This window comes from Neurospora hispaniola (genome assembly GCF_033458365.1).
Source record: "Neurospora hispaniola strain FGSC 10403 chromosome Unknown B0T23scaffold_4, whole genome shotgun sequence".
NCBI classification, from domain to species: Eukaryota; Fungi; Ascomycota; class Sordariomycetes; order Sordariales; family Sordariaceae; genus Neurospora; species Neurospora hispaniola.
In genome coordinates, this window is record NW_026944409.1 from 944,376 (window position 1) to 965,810 (window position 21,435).

The 21,435-nt window shown below is 52.6% G+C and overlaps 8 protein-coding genes across 8 annotated transcripts; 5 read left to right on the plus strand and 3 right to left on the minus strand.

Moving 5' to 3' along the window:
• Positions 1 to 491: 491 nt before the first annotated feature.
• On the minus strand, positions 492 to 2,709 carry B0T23DRAFT_137520 (RXT2-like protein). Its single transcript, XM_062832303.1, has 4 exons — positions 2,539 to 2,709; positions 2,327 to 2,448; positions 2,054 to 2,225; positions 492 to 1,992 (listed from the first exon to the last, which is right to left on the minus strand). The coding sequence occupies exons 1-4, from the start codon at positions 2,612 to 2,614 to the stop codon at positions 611 to 613; spliced, it is 1,752 nt and encodes a 583-aa protein (XP_062692717.1). The 5' UTR covers positions 2,615 to 2,709; the 3' UTR covers positions 492 to 610.
• A 428-nt stretch (positions 2,710 to 3,137) lies between these two features.
• Positions 3,138 to 5,983, minus strand: B0T23DRAFT_337561 (Alpha/Beta hydrolase protein). Its single transcript, XM_062835830.1, has one exon. The coding sequence runs from the start codon at positions 5,489 to 5,491 to the stop codon at positions 3,479 to 3,481; it is 2,013 nt and encodes a 670-aa protein (XP_062692718.1). The 5' UTR covers positions 5,492 to 5,983; the 3' UTR covers positions 3,138 to 3,478.
• Positions 5,984 to 7,449: 1,466 nt separating this feature from the next.
• On the minus strand, positions 7,450 to 8,924 carry B0T23DRAFT_404357 (ubiquinone biosynthesis O-methyltransferase; the record flags this gene model as incomplete). Its single annotated transcript, XM_062838889.1, has 3 exons — positions 7,450 to 8,366; positions 8,627 to 8,712; positions 8,845 to 8,924. 3 exons carry the CDS (start codon positions 8,922 to 8,924, stop codon positions 7,450 to 7,452), a joined length of 1,083 nt encoding a protein of 360 aa, XP_062692719.1.
• Positions 8,925 to 9,623: 699 nt separating this feature from the next.
• Positions 9,624 to 10,670, plus strand: B0T23DRAFT_137572 (3,4-dihydroxy-2-butanone 4-phosphate synthase). The gene is made up of 2 exons (XM_062832304.1): positions 9,624 to 9,857; positions 9,929 to 10,670. Exons 1-2 carry the CDS (start codon positions 9,785 to 9,787, stop codon positions 10,564 to 10,566), a joined length of 711 nt encoding a protein of 236 aa, XP_062692720.1. The 5' UTR covers positions 9,624 to 9,784; the 3' UTR covers positions 10,567 to 10,670.
• A 738-nt stretch (positions 10,671 to 11,408) lies between these two features.
• Positions 11,409 to 11,600, plus strand: B0T23DRAFT_316629 (uncharacterized protein; the record flags this gene model as incomplete). The annotated part of the gene is made up of 1 exon (XM_062834945.1): positions 11,409 to 11,600. A coding segment is annotated over one exon (192 nt), but the record flags the coding sequence as incomplete, so codon positions are not given.
• A 1,828-nt stretch (positions 11,601 to 13,428) lies between these two features.
• Positions 13,429 to 14,907, plus strand: B0T23DRAFT_137631 (Formamidopyrimidine-DNA glycosylase N-terminal domain-containing protein). The gene is made up of 3 exons (XM_062832307.1): positions 13,429 to 13,524; positions 13,580 to 13,754; positions 13,818 to 14,907. Exons 1-3 carry the CDS (start codon positions 13,506 to 13,508, stop codon positions 14,869 to 14,871), a joined length of 1,248 nt encoding a protein of 415 aa, XP_062692722.1. The 5' UTR covers positions 13,429 to 13,505; the 3' UTR covers positions 14,872 to 14,907.
• Positions 14,908 to 15,990: 1,083 nt separating this feature from the next.
• Positions 15,991 to 16,421, plus strand: B0T23DRAFT_137628 (uncharacterized protein). The gene has a single exon (XM_062832306.1). It carries the CDS (start codon positions 16,084 to 16,086, stop codon positions 16,345 to 16,347), a length of 264 nt encoding a protein of 87 aa, XP_062692723.1. The 5' UTR covers positions 15,991 to 16,083; the 3' UTR covers positions 16,348 to 16,421.
• A 1,744-nt stretch (positions 16,422 to 18,165) lies between these two features.
• On the plus strand, positions 18,166 to 21,292 carry B0T23DRAFT_137622 (uncharacterized protein). The gene is made up of 2 exons (XM_062832305.1): positions 18,166 to 18,804; positions 18,900 to 21,292. The coding sequence occupies exons 1-2, from the start codon at positions 18,484 to 18,486 to the stop codon at positions 21,063 to 21,065; spliced, it is 2,487 nt and encodes an 828-aa protein (XP_062692724.1). The 5' UTR covers positions 18,166 to 18,483; the 3' UTR covers positions 21,066 to 21,292.
• The last annotated feature ends 143 nt before the right edge of the window (positions 21,293 to 21,435 follow it).

Sequence of the window (21,435 nt, forward strand, 5' to 3'; positions counted from 1 at the left end):
ATCGTTCCTTAACGGTATCTGTACCCATGTTTCCTCGCGGCCCATGTCTTTCAGGACCAGATATACGACTTGAAAGAAAATGATCAAATACGGGATTTCTTCTAGGGATCGTCATCACTTGATATATCATTGATGATATCTGGCCTATCTATCATCAAAAACCTACCATGCTGACAATTATCAAAGCGTCGTCCCAATTATCATAAGGAAGACAGACCGACTCGCCGGAATCGCTTCTATACCTGTCTGTGTCGCTCGTGGCCCAGCTCTCCCAAGGAGCAGCATCCTTGCATAGACATCCAAGCCAATCCCATGTCTCTTTCATATTCACCTGTTGCGCCAAACTCCCAGACCCAACCCGACCCAGTAGCATACCGACCGCCCACCCACAACAACTCCGTTTTCTCTAAGCCATCCATCATCCAGTTCCCGCCAACCAGCCAAGTTACGCCAGACATACAACATCATCATGGATAACAAAAACAAAGTCCTTTCAGGACCGCCTGCCGTATATACAGTCAACAGGTCATAGAAATAATTGAAGAAAAAAAAAAGCCAGATATAGCCAACGACGTGAGGTAAAAGAGGTTCGCAGTTGAGGTTCTTTTGCTTACTTCCGGTTCCTCGTCTTCTTCTGCGTCACAGCCGTCTCCTCCTCCACCTCATCCTCTCCCTTCTTCAGGTCTTCTGTCAACCCCCACTCTTCTTTGTCGTACCAGTCCTCGCCGTCCGACATGTCGCGGTTGGGTCCGCTGTGCGCCTCGGCCTTGGCCCACGAGAGCACCGTTTGTCGGTACCGGTCTGCTTTGCGCAGACCCTCGTATAGTTTGCGGGTGCCGCGGCAGACTTCTTCCTGCTTCTGCACGTACAGCTGGAGTAGGCGGCGGACGTCTTCGGCTTCTTGCTCGGGGAGGCCAAAGTCGCGGTCTGGATGCGAAGTTCGTGGGGCGAGGAAGATGGGATGGATATATGGTTCTTCAAGAAATTCCTGAAGTGCCGCTACTGATGCCGCGGTGCTGAGCGCAGCATTACGTTGAACATTAGGCTTCGCTCGCAAATCCTCTACACCATGAACGACTCCCTCCCCTTGAGGTTCTTTGTCTGTTTGTTGTCGCTCCAAGTTGTGCCCCGGTTGATCCAGGTTCGTCTCTGGCTCGGCACCTGAGACCGCTGGTTGATGTTCCGCTGCTTCCTTGCCAGTTTCGCCATTGGGCGCATTTGCCATTTCCACGTCTTTAGATGCCGCCGTTGCTGGCACTGTCTGTCCATCTACCGGTGCCGGTGCCGGTTGATCTGCGTTCGTGCTTTCGTCTACGTTTTGTGCGGTCGTTTCTGTGGGCACTGTCTCCGGCTGCGCTTGTTCGGGATCCCTGCTTGTTTCGCCGTTGGGTTGCGGGGCCTCCGCCTTGGAATTGCTAGTCATTGATTCGGTTGCTTCTGTAGGTTCGGTCATTTCAACATCTTCATCTGTTGTCTTCTTTCCGTTGACCTTTGGCGCGCTGCCCTCTTCAGCTCCCTTCTTCTCGTCAGGATTTGCGTCGGCATCAGGAAGTTGTTCATCGTCAGGGACTGAGTCTGGTAGAGGCTTATCTCCACTGTCGCCATTTGTCTGGCTAGACTCCTTTGATTTCGAGGCCGATGCCTCATTGTTGTTGCCACCAACAGGCCCGTTCTCGGTCGCCTTGGCATGGTTGCCAGCTGACACGGCGTCAGCAGCATTCGGGATCCAGTTGCTGACCCATTTGATGAAGCTTGAGGTATCCTCAAAGAGATCATGGTCAGTCGATTCAATCATCATGCCGCACGGCGCCCACGAGTTGTCGCCGACGAATTTAGTGAGCAGCGGTTTGACCTTCCACAAGGCAACATTTTCTCTTCGGCTGAGGGCGGCGGCCTGGTGTACGAGTTCGGTAAGGGCTTTCGATTTGAATGGTCGCGATAGGGTCGGGTGATTCGGTAGGTCGGTGACGGATGTAAGGGGCGCGAGGAGTTCTGTCGAGATTGATGTTAGCACGTCGACTCACATGGACAAGCGCATGTTGTCTCCACTCACGTTCTAACCGGATCGAAGCGTATGGGTTCTCCTCCATGGTGGCGCTGATTGCCTCCTGGACGCTCTCTTCGTTATCGTCACTATCGATATCGTAGCCGTCCTCGTCGATGAGGGGCGGGTTCTGGTTGATGATGGCACGTTGATAGCCCGCATGTTCGGCCACCTGGTGGCACTCAAAGAGAGAGTCAGTCTTGGGTGCGTCCCCTCCATTTGTTCTTGCTGGTTCCCCAACGTGGGCTGACACCTTGTGCATGCGTGTAGGGTTTCACACACCTCCTTGTAGGCGGCTGGTCCATTTGCGTTAGCAAGACGGCCTTGCTTGACAAATCGTGCGCGTTTCTTGAGCTTGTAGCCTCGGTTCGTGTTGTGGTCAATTGACGAGTCGGAGTCGGATTCTGTTGAGGATGAATGGTGGACATTGTTAGACACGGAAAGCAAAAACAAGAGGGCGATCATAGCAACGGGAGATGGTGAATTGAGCTTACCATAAGCTTTCCTTTTCAGCGTCTTCCTTATGGACACAATGGTGTCCATGATCATGGCCTGCTGTTGCGTCGACATGGTGTGTGGCGGCGGGCGCAGCTTTGCGCGATCGACCGGTGACAGACAGAGTGCGACGACGGTGATGTGGAATAGCACAGAGAAGTAGGATTGTGGAGATTGGGTGCTGCTAATTGCTTGATCTTTGGAAAGTGGTGAAGATTATCGAGTATGGCTTGCCCAGATCATTCGCGATCAAACCGAAGACTGTATGGCCGTCCGTGGTGGTGGTGGTTGTCGAGGTCTGGAGGAGAAGGGCACAACTGACCCAAGTCGAAGAAGAATGGCCGGTGGAATGCGGATGGCTGTGAATCGTAAACCAAGAACCCTGCTCGTTCGCTGCGCTTCAGTGCTCGGGTTCCCGCCCATACGGAAAGCGGGGAGCAGCGGCACAACTTCCACTTTCCACGGCAGGCTTTGAGCTTGTTACGTAATGTGACTATGGCGATAGCTCCAGTAAGAGTGCCTATCCTATTAGTACGCACACTATATAAACGACACCTTAGCCCACTCTTCATCATCACCAAACACAAAAAAGGAGAATGTAAACAAAGAACACATCTGGAACGTAGTCCTCCATCTACACGAGAAGCCCTCCATGCAGCAGTTGTCGACAAGCAACAAGGGGACAGCAAATGCCGAGCTAGAATGATTCAACAGAACTCATGACCTCTGATTCCGATATCTTCGAGTTTGAGAACAGCTGCATCAAGTTATCAAGGCCGGACATGACAAGAACAGCAGACTTCACATGACAAACACTCGTTATCATTACCTACTGATACTCATTAACCATACTAACTGACATCCAGTGTTATCCAGCATCATCAAGCGCTCTTTGAAGAGCATGCGTTCACTATGAGATAGGACAAACGCGCACACACCCTACTCAAACCACCTCGCAGCCCTACCCACAAGAGTCCTCTTAGACTCCGGCTCCGCCATCTGACTCCTAGCCGTCACTGGACTCCAATCCTTCTTCTCCTTATACCAAACCCCATTAATCACCACGCCTTCGCCCATCAAGATCGCCATGACCTGCTCCTGCGTACAAGTCGACCCCAAATTCCTCGCAAAGCACTTGGCGCTCACATCCTTGGGAGCCTGGAGCTGTTTATCAGCCTTCCTGGGTCCCCGAGTCGCAAAGTCCCTCAGGTTGACTCTAGCACCCGTGGCAACCGATTTACCGGCGATAATGCGCTCAAACACCCGAAACGCCGTCTCAGGCTGGTAAGCAGGCACGAAATGACCTGACTGATAAATCCTGCTGAAGCTGAGGTTGCCAAACTGCCTCACCACTCCGCCGACCTCCCTGTTATTGGTCTGGATGTTCTCATACCCAGCCTGCGGAAACTTGGTCGGATACGGGCTCTTGGGATCCAAATCCTTCATGGCGTCGGCAAGAGCCAGAGACACTGCTTCGCCGCCCATCCAGTTGCAAATGTAATCGCGGTCGCCATACACCAGACCGATGCGAACGCCGCGCTGCAGAAGCGAAGCTAGCTTGGCGATCAACCCGCCGCGAGCCCTATCCCCGGTTTGGAAAAAGGCTTGGTAGACTACGGGCGAAATATCCGTGTAGTTGACCACGGACCCGATCGCCTCTTGCACGCGGCGCGAGTTGAGATACTCGAGGTAGTGGTAATCGGGAAACGCATCGGGACCCATGTGCGCAATGTCGTAGGCGTTAGCGCCGCTGGCGAGTACGGAGCCGAGGAGCTGTTGGCAGGTGAGCGAGGCGTAGGCGCAGACCTGGTTGACGGTTTCGTCGGTACCTTGGTCCAGCGGGTCGAGAGCGGCTTGGGCTTGGCGGCAGGCGAGGATCAGGTCTTTGCAGCCCGTGTCGGGGGCGTTGAAGCCCGAGGTGATGGCGTCGGCCGTGGCTTGGTCGATCAGCTTGATGCCATACGTGTTGTTGATGGCCATCTCGACGTAGCGGGAGCCTTGGACGAGGTCGTCGATGCAGCCGTTCATGATGCCAAGCGAAGTGAGTTTGATTTCGCGGTTACCACTGCCGCCCTTGGGGGGACGGGATTGGATATTGTTGGCATCATCCTGTCGTCTGGAAAGAGGCATTGCGCGCTTTGAAAGCTTGTCATTCTCCTTCTGCCAGGTGTCGGCAAAGACAGGCCCGTAGTGGCCGCCATAACTTTCCGTAAAGAGGTTGACGCCCAACGGGCTGTGCTTGTCCGGGACGTACTCGGGGAAAGTACTCAGGAACCCCTGGAGCAGGTGGTAGACGGCCATGGCAGCATTCTGAGTCGTGTTGGCCGTGTTTTGGATGTTGTTTGAGGAAAATGTGCCGTTGAGAAAGAGGCTGGGAGGCAGGTTATCAGGCAATTGCATGGTAGGCGACACCATCCCAGTCGTCAAGTCCAGAGAACCGTTGGTGGGAGTATCGTACGAGAAACCGACATGGTTGGGCTGATCGACAAAGAGCATGTTGGAAGCTCTGTCCCAGCCCCATTCTCTGGCGGCCGTCTCCAGGCGGTTGGCGCCTTTCTCGACGACCTGGCAAGGGCCATTCTCGGCGAAGAGGCCAAACATGGAGCTCGAGCCGGGCCCGCCGTTGAGCATCATTGTCAGCGCAGAGGTTGGCTCGCGGGCACCAACAAACCAGAAGAAGAGGTGTGTTGGGTACTCGCCGGGGACGGTAACCCAGCCGGTGTACTGCTTCTGCCGTCTGAAAGCAGTCGTACAGACATCCTTGGGTTCTTTGTACGAGATCTTGATGTTCGGGTTGGAAGGTGAGGTGACCGTCTTCAAGCCGACAGCTTGATATGGCGGGAATTGTGCGTCACTCAAGGGAGCGAGAGCGGCGAGTGTCGATAGGGTGAGCAGCCGTGACAAGGATGGCGAGGCTCCGTTGCCATTCCTCGTGTTGAAGGGCGACCACATGTTGTTGTCGACGGTACTGGGTGCACCGAAGTCGAAGGATGTGTTAGGATTAATGTATGAGACGCCACATGCGGTTTTCCACGGGATCTTCCTAAGAAAGCTTACGAAGGTTGCGAGGAGGTTGGGAGAGCAGATACAGCGAAGCCGAATGATGTGAAGATGAACTTACGGATTAGAGGGTGGCTTGGATGTACCTTATATACAAGTAAACATTGGGGAATGTAAATAGGCGGACCTGAATAAGAGGACACCGTCTGATATCATCACTAGTTCACAAGGCAGATGCGCTGTTCAGAAAGTTCAGATGGCCCAGACCTCTCGTCTGAAGTGAAGTGAAGTCAGTCAGGTGAAGTGAAGTGGAAGGAATGCTTCAAGGTAGTCCGGACTGTCTAGTGCACTGTAACTATCGCGGCCAGTGAACACCGCCTACAAGTACCAAAGCCTGGAGGTTTAGTTAGCAGCGAATAGGGGACCGCCAATGGCCACTTATACAGGGCTGCGGAGGGCCGCTACTGCACGAACGTTACTGGATTTGGGCCTGAATAAGGTGCATGAATAACCCAGATCATTGGGACCTGGAAACCGCATAATTTAGCTTGATATGGCCCGTGCATATGCCAGTGAACCAATTGGTTCTCCTTTTGGTGTTAGTTGCGTCTCCACCTTCCTCTTTCTCTCCTCTGTCAAGTGTCAACACATCAGCCACTTGCTCCTGGCGTGTTTCTTGCCTTCTATTTCCGCGCTTCTAGAAGAAGGGGCCTTTGTGGTCACCGTGATCCATCTGATACGATGAGGCTCGGTGGAAATTACTCCAGCTTTGACCGTCTTCGGCATGAGTTGAGATATCGGAAAGAATATATTCATGGCATCGGCATTTGTTTTCTCGTTCGGGTACCTGAACACTCCTGCGACATCGGCGCGGGACGAGCCAAAAGATATTCGTAGTCAGCAATACCGGTTGAGTCCTGACTCTACCGTGCCGTAACATTCCGAGATAGCGACGTGTGCAGGCGGAAACTGACCAAAAGGAGAGGATCATTACACACAAAACCTCGCAACCAACCCCCCGAATTGTCTTCCCGGCACATTCCTTCCATCAATATTTCCAGAAGCTATCGACTGATATGCGTCTCTCAAGTGGCTAATTCTGACCACGAGGTGCACGATATGATGTCTCGCAAGAAGTTAGATGACTGTGGTATCGGCAAGAACGCCACCATCTGCAAGGCGCAGCGCCCCCTTGGAAGGGCCGTTCCAAGCCATGCATTCCATGCGGCTGAATGAGAACAGAACTCGACTGAATGGCGAAGCGCAACAACTAACCTTCGACATACGAGACGATAGGTACTTGTCTCTGTGTCTCACACTGGTGAGCATGTCGATGTGTATGCTGCTTGTTCGATAACAAGTTCCGAATAGAGCCTCCTACATATCCCAAGGCGTCCAGCACACAATCCTGCGGAGATGCCCACCATGTCGAGTCCCAACTCCGACTTCCCATCCCCCTCCGGCGGGCCCTCGGCAACGGATTTGATCAAGTATATCGGCATGCCCCTTGCGATACTGGGTGCCTTGCCGCTCGGTCCATGATCAAGCGCATGCTGCGGTATAGCCGACTGGCTGAACTGATACGCAGTGATATGATCAACTCCGTGTGACATCAAAGTCGACCTGCTGTGGTATGCTGTCAAGCCATGGAAACGCTCCAGTAATCGGGATGAGTACTGAGCTCTTTCTGCTCACCCCACCAGTATACAAGACGGCAGCTGGATGACTTGCAACTGGCGAACTAATGTCATATGGGGTTGAGCAGTGGACAACCTTGGGGAGACCATCTTAGTCCCTTGATATCCAATCCATATCATGTACCTGCCTACCCCCTTCACATGATCAGCTTCATATACTACAGGACCTATACACATAAACGTACAACGTACAGTAACGCCTTGATGCCATGCTTACGCATCCTCACTAGCCAACCTCTGCACCCCCAAAAAGTAATTCCCAACCTTCTCGCTCCCGGGAACCTCCTTCCACCCCAGCCCAGGAACATAAACAACGCCCATCGCCCTCGGCTGTCCCCAGAACCTCCTCTTTTCCTCTGTTTCCTCAAAATATCCCCTCAGCTCATACTCATTGATGTACTTGTTCCAATCATGCGTTCCCTTGGGCACGATTCCGAGCACATCCTCCGCCATGAAATTCGTCGTAAACCAACTCGTCCAAGTCCGCGCAATCGTGCTCATGACCAGCCAACCGCCCGGCTTGACAAACTTGGCGACGTGGTCGAGGAATAGAGCAGGGTGGTCGACGTGCTCGATGACTTCGAAGCACGAGACCACATCGAATTTCTTTTCCACGGCTTCGGGCTTGAGTGTAGGGAGTGATTCGATCGTCGAGGAAAGGTACGTCAACTTGGGCGACAGGCTCGGGTCTTTCTTGGCATGGGAGCGGGCGATGGCTAGGACGCCTGGGGACGGGTCGATGGCGAGTACGGACTCGGTGGTGGGCAGGCGTGCGGCAGACTCGGCGAAGATGCCGCCGCCGCAGCCGATGTCGAGATAGCGCAGTTTTTGCACGTTGGCTGTAGTGCTATAGGTGGGGCCGTCGGGAGAGGGAGGAGCATGTTCGTCTCCGGAGTCCTCGGTTAGGACGGTGAAGGAGGATGTGGGTGACGAGGAGCGGCAGGTCTGGATAAAATCGTGTCGTAGAGGATTCATGAGGTGGAGGGCGCGCGAGGAGCCGTGTGGGTCCCACCAGGTGGCGGCGAGGGCGTTGAAGTGGGAGATTTCGCCGGGGTTGACGGAGGAAGAGGAGGGGGGCGTGGAGTTATTATGGTTGGAGTGCCATCGTTGTGTTGTTACTGATGGTGATGCTGTAACGGGTGCAAAGCACTGTGGTGTTGATGCTAGACGAGCAATTGTCCTGGGGTTCCGGGCGCGCCAGGCGATTGTTGGTGCCAATTGGCGAAGTGGCGATGATGGCAACATATCGATGTGCTTGAAGCTGTTGGTAAGCCTGTTCAAGCACTCCTACGTGAAGTTCGTTGGATATGTTCGAAACTCAAAAATGCCGGTGATGTAAATGTTTCGTTGTAGGACAACTTGAAGCTCCTGCAATTGGTCGCAGGTCGACACCTGGATGGCCGATCGTCAGCAGGGGCAAGGATCGGGCGGACAGAAGCACCGCATTGGGCGATAAGGTAATGCCTTATCGATAAGCTGATAAGAAAGAGTATCACACGACGCCGGCGCCGGCCCCCGGTTCGTGATTTTGCCATGTGAAATCAGCCAACTTCCTTGTTGACTTTGTCTTTGCCGCTGCAGGGACCGCCGTTAATTATGCTGGCTGACCTTGGTCCGCATGCCCGTTGAGGTTCTTCACGACTCTGATCAGGTCTCTGGGTTTCAGCATGGATCAGCCCATACTCCATGGCGTTCCTCCTCCGTGTCAACTATGGCCAATGGACCGGACAGTTTCGAAGCCTAGACTAGGTAGTTGACAAGGAGGTTTGTAAGCCGCCGGTCAGCTTTTCTAAGCCTTGTGAATCCGAGTCATCCGGGTTTATATAAGATGGTGAAATATGTAGAACCATGGCGTGTATGTCATGTAGCATCTGCTTGTTCTTGAATACCCTCTCCATTTCAAATCTGGCCAACTGTCTACATATTGTAGCGAGCCGTGCTCTCCCCCGTGGCCTCGGCATCATCTTCCCGGCGACTCCTCCGCTTACTCTCGACCTCCGAAGCTCTAGAATCCAAAAGTGCGGCAAACGGCATCCCCCGGCCCCCCCCAGACTCGCGCCAAATCCACATTGACAAACCCACTTGAGGCCACCTTGAACCGAGACCGCCCGACCGCAGCGACCGGACTGGCCGCCCTAAATTAGTCGCAATCGCCAATTGCCCCTCACTGCCCTGACTGAATGACTTGAGGTCCCGTCCCGTCCAAGCCAATTGCCCAATTGCCATCCTGGTTGCCCCTCCTCTTCTCTCCAAGTCTTGGTCCCTTGAGGTTGCATAAGATCAGAAAAAAAAGTTGAAGAGCAAGTATACAATCTATTCAGCAGTTTGCAAGAAAAAGTCAAAGATACCCCGATATCGAACAAGCAAATCAGTCGGTACCTTGCAGCAAACTACCCGCCGAAACCGCATTGCAGCAGCCACCTGCGACACCCTTCTTGCCCGGGCCTTCACGTCATATCCCATTTACCAACACCAGGGCGCATTATCACCAAGCAATCTCGACCGGTTGCTTATACCTACCTCTACAACAACACACAGATTTCACACAATGGCTTCCCAACAAGAATCCCGAATGGATCCGTCAGCATTTGACAGCATCCCCGACACCGTCGAGGCATTCCGTACGTTTCCAGGTCCCTCCCATCCCACCCCCATGACCCCAACTAACTTTTTCTTTTTTCTCCCCCATTAGGCAACGGCGAATTCGTCGTAGTCCTCGACGACCCCGGCCGCGAAAACGAAGCCGACCTCATCATCGCCGCCGAATCCGTCACCGCCCAACAAATGGCCTTCATGGTGCGCTACTCGTCCGGCCTCATCTGCGCCCCCATCCTGCCCCAGCGCACGCTCGACCTCGACCTGCCGCAAATGGTCGGTCACAATGAGGACCCGCGCGCGACTGCCTACACCATCTCGGTCGACGCCGCCGACCCGTCCGTCACCACGGGCATCAGCGCCCACGACCGTGCGCTGGTCTGCCGCGTGCTGGCGGATGAAAAGACCAAGCCGGCGGATCTGAGAAGACCGGGCCATGTGTTCCCGCTGAGGGCGAGACCGGGCGGTGTGAGGCAGAGACGGGGACATACCGAGGCGGCGATTGATTTGTGTAGGATGGCGGGCAAGAAGCCGGCGGCGGTCATTAGCGAGCTGGTGGATGATGGACGGGAGGTGGAGGGCCAGGCCGTTAGGGAGGAGCCGGGCATGATGAGGGGAGAGCAGTGCGTGGCGTTTGCGAGGAGGTGGGGGTTGAAGGTGTGCACCATTGAGGATATGGTCAAGTATCTGGAGGAGAAGGAGGGCAAGTTGGGTGAGCTCAATGGTTCCTCGTGAGCTGCTTTACTTGGCTGAGTGTTACACGGTAATTCACAATGGATTGGAACAGGCTACATATACCTCGGGGTCTTTTGAATAACGGGATTTTTGGTTATACTGAATAAGGATTAACAAAAAAAGGTGGGAACTTGTCCCCCCTCCGAGTTGAGGGATCGTGTTTAGACGTGGGGAAACGGTTTTACATCATATAGAGCTACACTTGGTTTACACGGCACGGCACATTACGGTACATTCTCCATGGTCATGTTCCGTTGTAAATACAGCATATCTCCTCTCGTTGCCCTTGTTTGCGGCTATGCTTCGCAAAATATTGGCCTGTTCTACACACATAGATTCGGGCCAACCGGTGTTTCGACTTGTGTGGAGGATATCAACTTGATCGTGTGGGTGACCTAGTGCTGCCATGAAGCAAGCTGGGTGACTACGGGATTGGTAATCCGGCACGAACAATCCACCGGAGGGCCAAATTCCAATGAGCCATGTGGTCTTGGGTAAGAACGACGCTTGACAAGGCAGTTGCTTGCTCGAGCAGTGAACTCGCAGAGCATGTTTCCATCTGCGTCCCCCGCTGGCGGTAATGCCCTTATTGACAAGCACTGAGTTTCCGTCCAGTCATGACTTGCAACCTGGAGGATGGGAAACCAAGTCCAACAGCTTGGGAACGCAGAAACGAGAGACTGAAGCAAAAGGTATGGATAACTTCTATCACGCAATCAAGTTACGAATGCCAACAGAACACTCCTCAGACACAATGGGCATGGCATTCATAATACGTCACGAAGGGGCCATGTATATGCAAATGTAACATGTCTTGGATTTGAATATGTATCTTCATGTGATATGTAACTCGCCCGGTCGCAATTAGCACCATGGCTGTCTACGATGTGACCATAGTCACGACTCCAGAGAACCGACTTGGTTCAAAGGCCTACGATTTCGAGAATTTCAGCATGGCAATGACTCACCTGATGCTGCTCGATGGGTTGTCATGGCGATATACCAGACAATGGTTCCTAATTCCAGCATGTTAGCTTGGGATCATTGGTTTGGACTCAAAAACAAGGACTTGTTCAAGAGGCGACTCAGTTTGGGTGCCGTGTCATCGGCGTTTTTCATCAAAGGGATAAAGCCGAAGCAATATCCTATGTAGACCGTCGTGATAAATTTTATTCATCATTGTAGCCATCTTGAACAGGTGTGCAAAAAAAAGAAAATGTTGGCTTACCATTATCTGCAGCGTGACACAGCTGACGATGCATTCCGGGTATTGAACCAGGGCAGACTGACTTTGTGACCGTTAGCATGCTGTAAGGCAGAGCGGCCAAGTAACAGGATGCAATGGTGCAAAGATCAGACATGACAGGTGTCATCGTCGCAAAAGCTCTGACATATGCTTGTCTTTGTGTTGTCGGATCATCATGGAAGGATACGGGCAGGAAAACTCAGTGCCGAAGCAAAGAGATGTAGGCACATACCAATAAGCCCATGCATCGGGAGATTGTTCTGTAAGCTGTGGTCTGGTTGATCGTTAGTCGAGAGATTCTACTGAGAGCTGCCAAAAGACTTGATCATGAAGAAGGATTTTCAGAAATGCATGAATGGTATTAAAAAAAGGTTGTCTGCATGGGGAATCCCCGATAAGACTCGTCATCTAAAGGGATCATCATGGAATCGTGTGTTGTGATGTGAGAGAAAAGGAGTAGCTTACCAAGATCGTGTTAAGAAAAAGAGCGAGTAGTGGTCCAAGTCCAACTGTACTCTGATGAGCCGCATTAGTCACCGCTCATGGTTCCAGATGTGCTTCAAAACGTGTTGATATTGGATGCTGATCAGTGGACGAGGTTTTCTAGGCCTGTCGCAAAAATGGCATATCGTGCTCATGTGGAAAAATCGGAGCCCAGTGCCGTTTCATCATAGAAGCGTGTCGAAGAGGACAGCAAATGAACCAACTCACAATTGGTTGCGCACCACTACTGAGCGTGAAGAAAGGATGTCTCTACATCTGAACCAGGAAGTCAGCACATGGTCAACAACCAAGGTTTGTGATCACATCGAGAGGAATGAAGTGCTTTCAATCAGAAACAGCCATTTTATGTTTTCATTGGGTATCAATCGGTAATTCCAACTTGCAAAAGCAAAGTTGATCATCAGGAAAGCGAGCGGGAAAATAGTGTGAGAACCAACCTTTTCATGACACAACCGGGAGGGAGAGAAAGACACAATCAATGGGCAACTCCGGGGACCAATACTAACGCGGTCGACCGCAAGATCGTGTCTCTCTCTCCTCTCCCCTCCCCCCAATCGCCCAATCCGATGCTCTATAGCCCATATTGAGCGTGATGTTCATTATCACTAGAAGCACTTCGCGATGGTTAGCCAGATTGTCCAAGACGAATGGATGATGTGCGACGCGAGTAGGCGAATACGTTGTCATTCAGACTGACGTACATATCTAGTTGCATTTCCCGTAGGATCAAAGACTCTAGTTTGCGGTTTATGGTTGTGTCATCAGGACATAGGGGGGAGGATGTGATTGTGCTGCGTGCTTGTGCTTGGAAGAAATCTGGAACTTACCAAAATTGGATTGGGCGATGCTTGGTGATGATGGAAGTTGAAAATGGGAAGCGGCACAAAAAAGCTGAGGCGCGCGAGGTTTTGAAGCTGCAACGGTTGTGGGGCCGCCGGGAAAAATTTCGGCTGCAAGTTTGGGTGGGGTAATCCAATGGCGGCAGGCCGACGGGAGTTCGATAACGATAAAGAGGTGCATCCAACGAGCGGGATTCAGCAGGGTCACGTGAAACCGTTGCTTATTCGCGTGGGGGCACGCCCCAGTTTCTCCACGTTCGCTACTTGTTTGACGCGTTTTCTTCAATGAGGTCATCACCAACTCAAAGAAAACAACGTCCGACCGGGTCATAGTAAACAAAACTGGGAAGATGCCTGAAATCGCGGAGAGTATGATGTACCAATATCCCATGTCCAGCATGCCTTGAAGCTGACTGGTAAATAGTTGCGCGTGCTGTCCACTTTCTGCGCCTGCACTTTGTAGGCAAGGTCATCAAGCATGCAGAAGCCATTGATGACGGCAATGTGTTTGGAAAGGTCGGTACAGATGGACCCAAGATGGCGGCTGGCCTTATTGGCAAGAAAATAGTATCAGCAGGAACTCAGGGCAAATATTTTTGGTCAGTCGCCGCACAGACGCATTGCTTGCCTTCTTTTGTTTTCCCTAACTGACTGATGTCCAGGATGGAATTGAGCAAGGCTCCTCATCTTGTAATGCACTTTGGAATGACCGGCTGGATCCATATCAAGGGCGAAAGGACAGCATACACGAACTACTACAAGAAGATGAAACCTGACGAACTCGACAAATGGCCGCCCAAGTATTGGAAGTTCAAGATCGAGACAGAAGATGGTGACGAGATGGCGTTTACCGATCCACGGCGCTTTGGCCGTGTCCGTGTTGTGGACTGCCCTGGAAAGGACATTCGGAAGTACTCACCTTTGGTGGAAAACGGTCCAGATCCGGTGGTCGACCTCGATGTGTTCACCGAGGATTACTTGCGGGAGAAGATGAAGTCGCGCCGCGTGCCCATCAAGGCTCTTTTGCTTGACCAGGCTGTTATTAGCGGCATTGGAAATTGGGTCGCTGATGAAGTATTGTATCACGCAAAGCTTCACCCGGAACAGTACTGCAACGACTTTAGCGATGCTGAGATGAAGCAGCTTTACGAGTCCATCCGATATGTGTGCCAGACGGCTGTCGACAAGCTCGGCGATTCCGATCAGTTTCCAGACGACTGGCTCTTCAACTATCGCTGGGGTAAAGGCTCCAAGAATGCACACAGTCACACTCCCAACGGCGACAAGTTGGCCTTTCTCACTGTCGGCGGGCGCACGAGTTGCTATGCACCCGCCAGGCAAAAGAAAACCGGCCAGATTGTGTTCGGCGTGAAAGAAGAACCCCTTGAGTCGGCTGAAGAGAAAGACTGCCCGAAGAAGGCACCGGGAACGAAGGGGGCCAAGACAAAAAACAACAGTGAGGAGCTAGAAGCTGATGGGTCAGAGGTGAAGGCGGAAAGGGCCACCTCAAGGAAGCGGAAGATCAAGTTAGAAGAAGATGGCGAGGTGACTTTTACGCCACACAACGCAAAGGCACATCCCTCAAAGAAGCCTACGCGCTCGCAATACTTTGAAGACGCCAAAAAGCCGAAAGGGGACGCAGGGCAAACAGAAGAAGCCAAGGTTGACATCTCAGGAAGAAGACGCTCGGGGAGGTTGCAGAGTAAAGCAGCTTGACCGTCATATGTTGTTTTGCTTCTGTCGAGTTTCTCACTCGTCTTGGAGCCAGATATAATCTCCAATATCGGACTAGCTGAGGTCTATGGGCCCCTGTGCTCTAGACTGGCTGAAGACGTGGGTGGTCTGGCGAATACATCTCAGACAGATGATTGCCACCCATCCTAGAGCTGATTTGCCCGGCAATCCCATTGCAATGGGTAGCCTGTGGTTACAGCCGCAAATCTCTCGAGTTGCCTTCCATTCCCACCCGGGCATCTAGACCAAGTCGTTTATACATAGTCGGAAGGAGACGGCATCATGGCTATCTCGTCATGCCTAGCTGTCATAGCTCCAGTCAGCTCGCTGGTCTCCCGCAAGGTCAATGGGACTAGGCGTGGGGTCTTCGCCTGGTGAATACTGAAAAGGTTCATCTTTTCCCGTCAACACGATCTTGGCTTGCGAGAGCCTTAAGATGTCTGATATAATGACCCACACCTTTCCTCCCCTTATTTCTCACTAGGTAGCATCTGGTAGCGCTGTGGGGGCTTTTGACTTGGTTTTCTAGCTCTCGTTACGTATTCCTTCCCTATCTGTCTAAGATCCCTCTTCTCTTCCGCATCCGAAATGGTGCGACTTGGGGCCGACACTTGGGGTCGAGAAGTCCAACTTGTTGTAGTCTCACCACTTAAACCAGCTAAATATGCGGTCCAATCTGCTCGCTTCACGGGATAGCTTTCCCGGATTGACCAGTGCGAGCCGCTGTACCCTGCAAGCTACTTGGGTGCTATGAAGGTTGGGGGTCACCGTTCCAGAACACGGTCTATGTACGGGTCGTTATCTAGGCTGTGCCGCGGTCATGCAAGCTACACTATATTCCCTTTTCTTTGGTCTTTCTTCGTCTGGTAACTGGACCCGGCTTGAACAAATATCACTAGCCTGGTCCCGAGTGAGGCGGCAAAGTTCACCCTCGCCATTAGTCCTATTACCCTAGCTGCCAGCTTGTTATCTTTATGCACCTTCATCCCTCCATAGCGTGCCGACATGCCGATATTCGGCTCTTCACTGCCATGAGAGTACCTATGGAGTCCCCGTGGGGAGAGGGGTACTTTTGACGAGCGCTTAAAGGATAGTCTGGGGATGCGAGTGGGGACAACATGAAGCGATCTTCGATGACATTTCGGTTCGCCTACGCCGTCTTAGCTTAGGTGGTCTTCGTTACTTAGATGGCGAATGAAGAGTATACGTAGGTACATACATACAGCAGTTCGAATCATGTTCGGCCATGTTTGGCTATGTCTTTTAGTGGCTCACCCATTGTTACCTCAAAAATCGATCCCCGGTGTTTGTCAAGATTCGGGACATTCGGCTTTCATATCTGCTTTCCGTATCATCCGTCTCAGTCTCCTCCGTATCGTGATGGTATGTCCAGATATGGTCAACCTGCAGCAGTCTGTGGCAATTGCTAGGCTCCCTTCAAGGACGCCTCGACGTTAGGGATGACGGACGCCAAGGAGCCTGTTGTCTTTCATGGTGGTGGTGATCGAAATGGTGGGTTGCATTATTGTCTCGGAGGCGTTCCTGAGACAGCAGGATTATTTTCTCTCTTTTCTTTTTTCCACCATCAGTATCTGTGACATTTAGCCTCAAAAGGTGTGCCCAATGGAATGATTGAACCCCAGAAGAATTCCTGTATGCGCGTCAATGTACATGAGATGATGCAAGAAGCAAGGTTGGCAGATTGTTGAATGGTCGGTAGCTGAGCCGTAGCTTTTTGAAAGCGCTCATTAGCTAACAGATCTGCTCGAATATCATGAATAAGTCTGTTAGGTAGTAGCGTGACACATCAAAAAGTAATTATTTCCAGAGCATGTATGCAATCAAGCCTGAGTTGGGATGATAGGTAGCCCTTTTCAAGCCCAGAACAGGACATTACCAACCACTAGAGGTAAGGCAGATGTCAATGACCCCTCCGACAGCCTAGCTCGACAGCAAGGAGGGAAGTTGCGACATTGTTGTGCGCCCTCGAAGTTGCCCGTGTTGTTCGAGGATGATCGCTGTGTGCTCTGGGCTGTGGTGTATCGTAGCAATTGTGACTTTTCGAGACGTCTGATTGGCCGAGACAACACAATTCGATCCCTATCAGATAGGAACCTTGACGGCCAGGCGGTTCTTGCTCTTTCCTACCACTGCAGTACTCATACTCTAATCATTCCCTCCTTCTTTCTCATTCTCATTCTTGCGAGTTCCGGTGATGATATGGAAGGAAGAAAGGACACCGGATCCTCCTGGACATTGTGGGGCAAGCACATGTCAGAAATGCAAGCGTTGTTAAGTTGCAGCCAAGCGGTTTCAGGGATACCTCTAGGCGACGGGATGGCAGCTACAGTTGTAGGCCGTAGACGCCGTCACGCTTGCAGGCGCCGAGGGTTCGCTGAAAGCGGAAAGGGTCGTTGCGCGCGCGTTGAGGCCGAGCAGAGCGACGGAGAAAAGCACGTGTTGTTCGGGCCACTTCGGAAATGGGGAACTGCAAAGAGAGTCAGATCCGGAGATGGTGCAGTTGGCCTTCCCTTTCGAGAGTTTTCCAAGGTTTTCCATTCGCTCTTGATAGGGTAACTAACGTTGGATACCAGGACAGTGGAGGTTGTTATCGGTCAGAGGGAACACAAGCCAAGGAAAAAGATAACGCGTCTTGTTCGTATCCGGGGATGCATCATCGATGACAAGGTAGGTAATATAAATACTCCTTGTTTGTGTGCCTATTCTTGCAGCAAAACACTCCTGTGGACGGATATTAAGGATAAGCACAAGGTTGTGAATGGGACGATCCGCTGTCGCCATCGCATCCAAGCGGGAGGCGCATTTGGCCCGAGGTCGTTCATCGAGGTTGCGACCGGACTGCGAGCCGTTCGCCTAAGCCCCCAAAGTACGAGCCTCATATTAAAAAGTCTCAGCATCTCGCGCCGCGGCATTGGCATTCCTCTTCTCCGACACATCGATCGATTCCAAACTGAACTGAGTCTTGGTCTCTGTATGTACAAATACTTAGCGATACCGAGGTAATACTACCTAGGTATCCATTCAATGTCCTTGACCCGACTTCCTTCCCCGAACGACCTCGAGGGACATCGTTAGTGGACCCACTCCCCCTCAAAGCCCAGACAATTCGCAGACTTTCCCGGACTTTGGTAGAAAAAAAAGGTTAGGTAGCCGGGGAGCCCATCGAACCAGAGCGTGCGAATCTGAAAAGGAAAAACCCCACGACGGCAAATTGGCAGCCCTATCACAGTTAGGTTGATCAATATAGTCGGGTCCTTGATCTACCCGCTACCCGCGCGACTCTTTTACCCAAGACAGTTTTTCAGCAAGGACTCACTGCGAATACCCGACGCTCGTTCCACTCTCTCTCTCTCTCTCTTATTGCTCCCGTCGGTCGACAAAGAGCGCATATCGGCTTCAAGTCGTTCGAGTGTCTGGACGTCAATCTTGAACTACGAGGGGCCAAAGCCATTTCTTTCCTTTGCGCCGCTTGCGGTTCCCGAGAGAAGCTGATCACGAGACACACTCTGGTGACTGTTCCGTTCTCCGGACTTCCATCTCACCAAACACTATCGAAATACCCTCTCTGCAGACATGGCCGAACAATCGCAACACCTCAATGGCCATGTGCCAGAGTCCCATCAGCATCAGAATGGCAATGCCGAGACCACTCCCCTCCTCTCGACTGACTTGCAGCAGCACGAGGGCAAAGATGCCTCCGCTCCTCCGCAGAGCGCAAAGTCGCCCTCGGCGTCCAAAGAGCTCTATCCCATGAGCAATTGGAAATACGATACTTTCCTGTGGACCATGTCCTTCCTGGTCGATACCTTCTTCCGTGAAGTCCATCCCCGTGGTTCTTGGAAAGTGCCCCGCAGCGGCCCAGTCCTCTTCGTCGCCGCACCACATGCAAACCAGGTTCGTGCTCGTGCTCGTGCTCTCCTCTCTCTCGATGCGTGACGTCAAGCATACCTACCGGGACCCCTTGGCTGACTCTGCCGTCCGATATACAGTTCGTAGACGCCCTTGTACTACAACGCACCCTGCGAAACGAGGCTAAACGCCGCGTCTCCCTCCTCATCGCACAAAAGTCCGTCAAGGGCTTCATCGGCTGGGCTTCTCGGCAGGTCGGTTCCGTCCCTGTCGGCAGACCCCAAGATTCGGCCAAGCCTGCTGAGGGTACCATCTATCTTCCCGACCCCATCGACGACCCGACCCTCATCCGCGGCGTCGGCACAAACTTCGAGAAACAAGCTGAAGTTGGCGGTATCATCTTCCTCCCCTCCATCAAGGGACAGAGCGGCTCGAACGTCGAGATTGTCGAAATCCATGGACCCGAAGAAATTCGCATCAAGCGCCCCGTCAACTCCAAACTCGCCTTGTACCAACTCACCGGACGCGACGATATCGATGAACACGGCGAGCTCCAGAACAAGGAGGTGAAGGGAATTAAGGACGGTTACCAGGGAACAAAATTCAAGATCGCACCACATATCGATCAAACCAAGGTTTATCAAGCGGTGTTTGATCGGCTCAAGAATGGTGGCTGTGTCGGTATCTTCCCAGAAGGAGGCAGCCACGACCGCAGCGAGCTGCTGCCCTTGAAGGCAGGTGTCGCTATCATGGCCCTGGGAACGCTGGCAGAAGCCCCTGACTGCGGCCTCAAGATTGTGCCGGTTGGCATGAACTACTTCCACCCTCACAAGTTCCGGTCAAGGGCTGTCCTCGAATTCGGCGCTCCTTTCGAGGTCCCCAAGGAGCTGGTCGAAATGTACGGCATCAAGGATAAGAGACGTGCTGCCATCTCCAAGCTTCTCGACATGGTCCATCAAAGCCTGAGCGCTGTCACTGTTTCGGCCCCGGACTATGACACCCTGATGGTCATCCAGGCGGCGAGACGCCTGTACAACCCCGCGGGCAAGAAGTTGCCTCTGCCTATCGTGGTAGAGCTCAACCGTCGCCTCGCTCTCGGGTACGACAAGTACAAAGATGATCCCCGCATCATTGAGCTGCAAAAATCCGTCGCCGAGTACAACAAACAGCTTCGATACCTGAATATCCGCGACCACCAGGTACAGTACGCAAAGCTGTCGTGGCCCAAGGTCGTCATCACTTTCTTTTACCGAGTTGCCAAGCTCCTGGTGTTGTCAGCGGGTGTTCTCCCAGGCTTGATCCTCTTTGCCCCTGTCTTTATTGCAACCAAGCGCATCAGTCACCAGAAGGCCAAGGAGGCGCTTGCTGGATCGACGGTCAAAATCCAAGGCAAGGACGTGATTGCAACCTGGAAGATGCTTGTCGCTATGGCTGTTGCACCCATTTTGTATAATCTATACACATGCTTGCTAGCCTACATGGTGGGCAAGCACCGCCTCTGGGGTTATGTGCCCGACTGGGTTCCCATCTGGCTCGTCTACTTCTTTGGATGGGTCTTCTTCCCTGCTATTACTTTTGCTGCGCTACGTTTCGGTGAGGTCGGGATGGACATTCTCAAATCCCTGCGCCCACTTGCGCTGTGCATCAGCCCCACGTCGAGTTACAGTCTTCAGAGTCTCAAGCAAAGGCGAGAAGAACTCAGTGCACAGGTTACGCACCTCATCAACACCCTCGGGCCCGAGATGTTCCCAGACTTTGAGCACATCCGTCTCGTAGCGGCTGACGGCTCATCGCGCATTCACGCCGACGGCACCGTTTCGCCGACGCAGCCATTTAAGAGACGGGACAGCGGCGTTTCCTCGCCCCCCATCTCCACTCCCGGGATTTCCACGCCCGGCACCGAGAGCCCCCATGGTCTTAGAAGAACCGGTACCACGTCGTCCAGTCGCAACATTCCACGTAACGAGTCGTTTAGCAACATTGGACAGGTGCCCATGTTCGCGACCCGACCACCTAGCCGAAGCCGCAGCCGCAGCAGCAGTGCAGGCGGCGGTGGCGGTAACGTCCAGTTTGGTGGGCCACTTGGTGGGTCCCCTGTTGACAAATTCCCGAACCTCAACACGGAAGAGGGCTTCAATGAGGCGAGCAAGAAGATTCGCGAGGCAATGCGTGAAAGAGGCGAGATGAGGAGGAGGAAGAGCCAGGGTAAGGTGTATACCTTTAGTGAACAGTCGGTAGATGAAGAGGTGGAGGACGAGGTGTCGACGGGAAGTTCTGTGGATGAGGACGGAAAGAAGCACCTGTGAGAAGCAGGGGCTCGGACCGGAGCAAGAGATCAGAACATTTCTAAGAATCACCGTTGGGGATATCTTTACCGCTATATTTGACACCCGTGTTATAGTTTTGGCTTTTCTTTTTTTGGTTGTATACCACTTATGGGTTGGGCTTTTCTTTGCTTTGGTCATGGCGAGGCAGCTCTGGATGGGCCCTGACTCATCAAAAAGATTTTATAGGGGAACAGCGGATGTTGTATGGTGAAAGTGTGGGCAATAAAGAAGACAGAGGGAGCAAACAGCGAAAAAGATAGCGAGATGGACCACGGAGATAGAAATTATATACATAAATTGGGAGGTTTCTTCAAACTCGCACGCGTTGCCGGCTGTTTCCCTTTCGTCA

Excerpts from the sequence above, each read along its gene's own strand:
- B0T23DRAFT_137520 (XM_062832303.1), bottom strand. The coding sequence starts at position 2,614 with ATGTCGACGCAACAGCAGGCCATGATCATGGACACCATTGTGTCCATA. Across the intron at positions 2,226-2,326 it reads GACCAGCCGCCTACAAGGAG|TGCCACCAGGTGGCCGAACA; the intron begins GTGTGTGAAACC and ends TCTCTCTTTGAG. Across the intron at positions 1,993-2,053 it reads CGCTTCGATCCGGTTAGAAC|AACTCCTCGCGCCCCTTACA; the intron begins GTGAGTGGAGAC and ends CAATCTCGACAG.
- B0T23DRAFT_337561 (XM_062835830.1), bottom strand. The coding sequence starts at position 5,491 with ATGTGGTCGCCCTTCAACACGAGGAATGGCAACGGAGCCTCGCCATCC.
- B0T23DRAFT_137622 (XM_062832305.1), top strand. The coding sequence starts at position 18,484 with ATGGCCGAACAATCGCAACACCTCAATGGCCATGTGCCAGAGTCCCAT. Across the intron at positions 18,805-18,899 it reads CCGCACCACATGCAAACCAG|TTCGTAGACGCCCTTGTACT; the intron begins GTTCGTGCTCGT and ends TCCGATATACAG.
- B0T23DRAFT_137572 (XM_062832304.1), top strand. The coding sequence starts at position 9,785 with ATGGCTTCCCAACAAGAATCCCGAATGGATCCGTCAGCATTTGACAGC. Across the intron at positions 9,858-9,928 it reads CGACACCGTCGAGGCATTCC|GCAACGGCGAATTCGTCGTA; the intron begins GTACGTTTCCAG and ends CTCCCCCATTAG.
- B0T23DRAFT_137628 (XM_062832306.1), top strand. The coding sequence starts at position 16,084 with ATGAAGAGTATACGTAGGTACATACATACAGCAGTTCGAATCATGTTC.
- B0T23DRAFT_137631 (XM_062832307.1), top strand. Across the intron at positions 13,755-13,817 it reads ACTCAGGGCAAATATTTTTG|GATGGAATTGAGCAAGGCTC; the intron begins GTCAGTCGCCGC and ends ACTGATGTCCAG.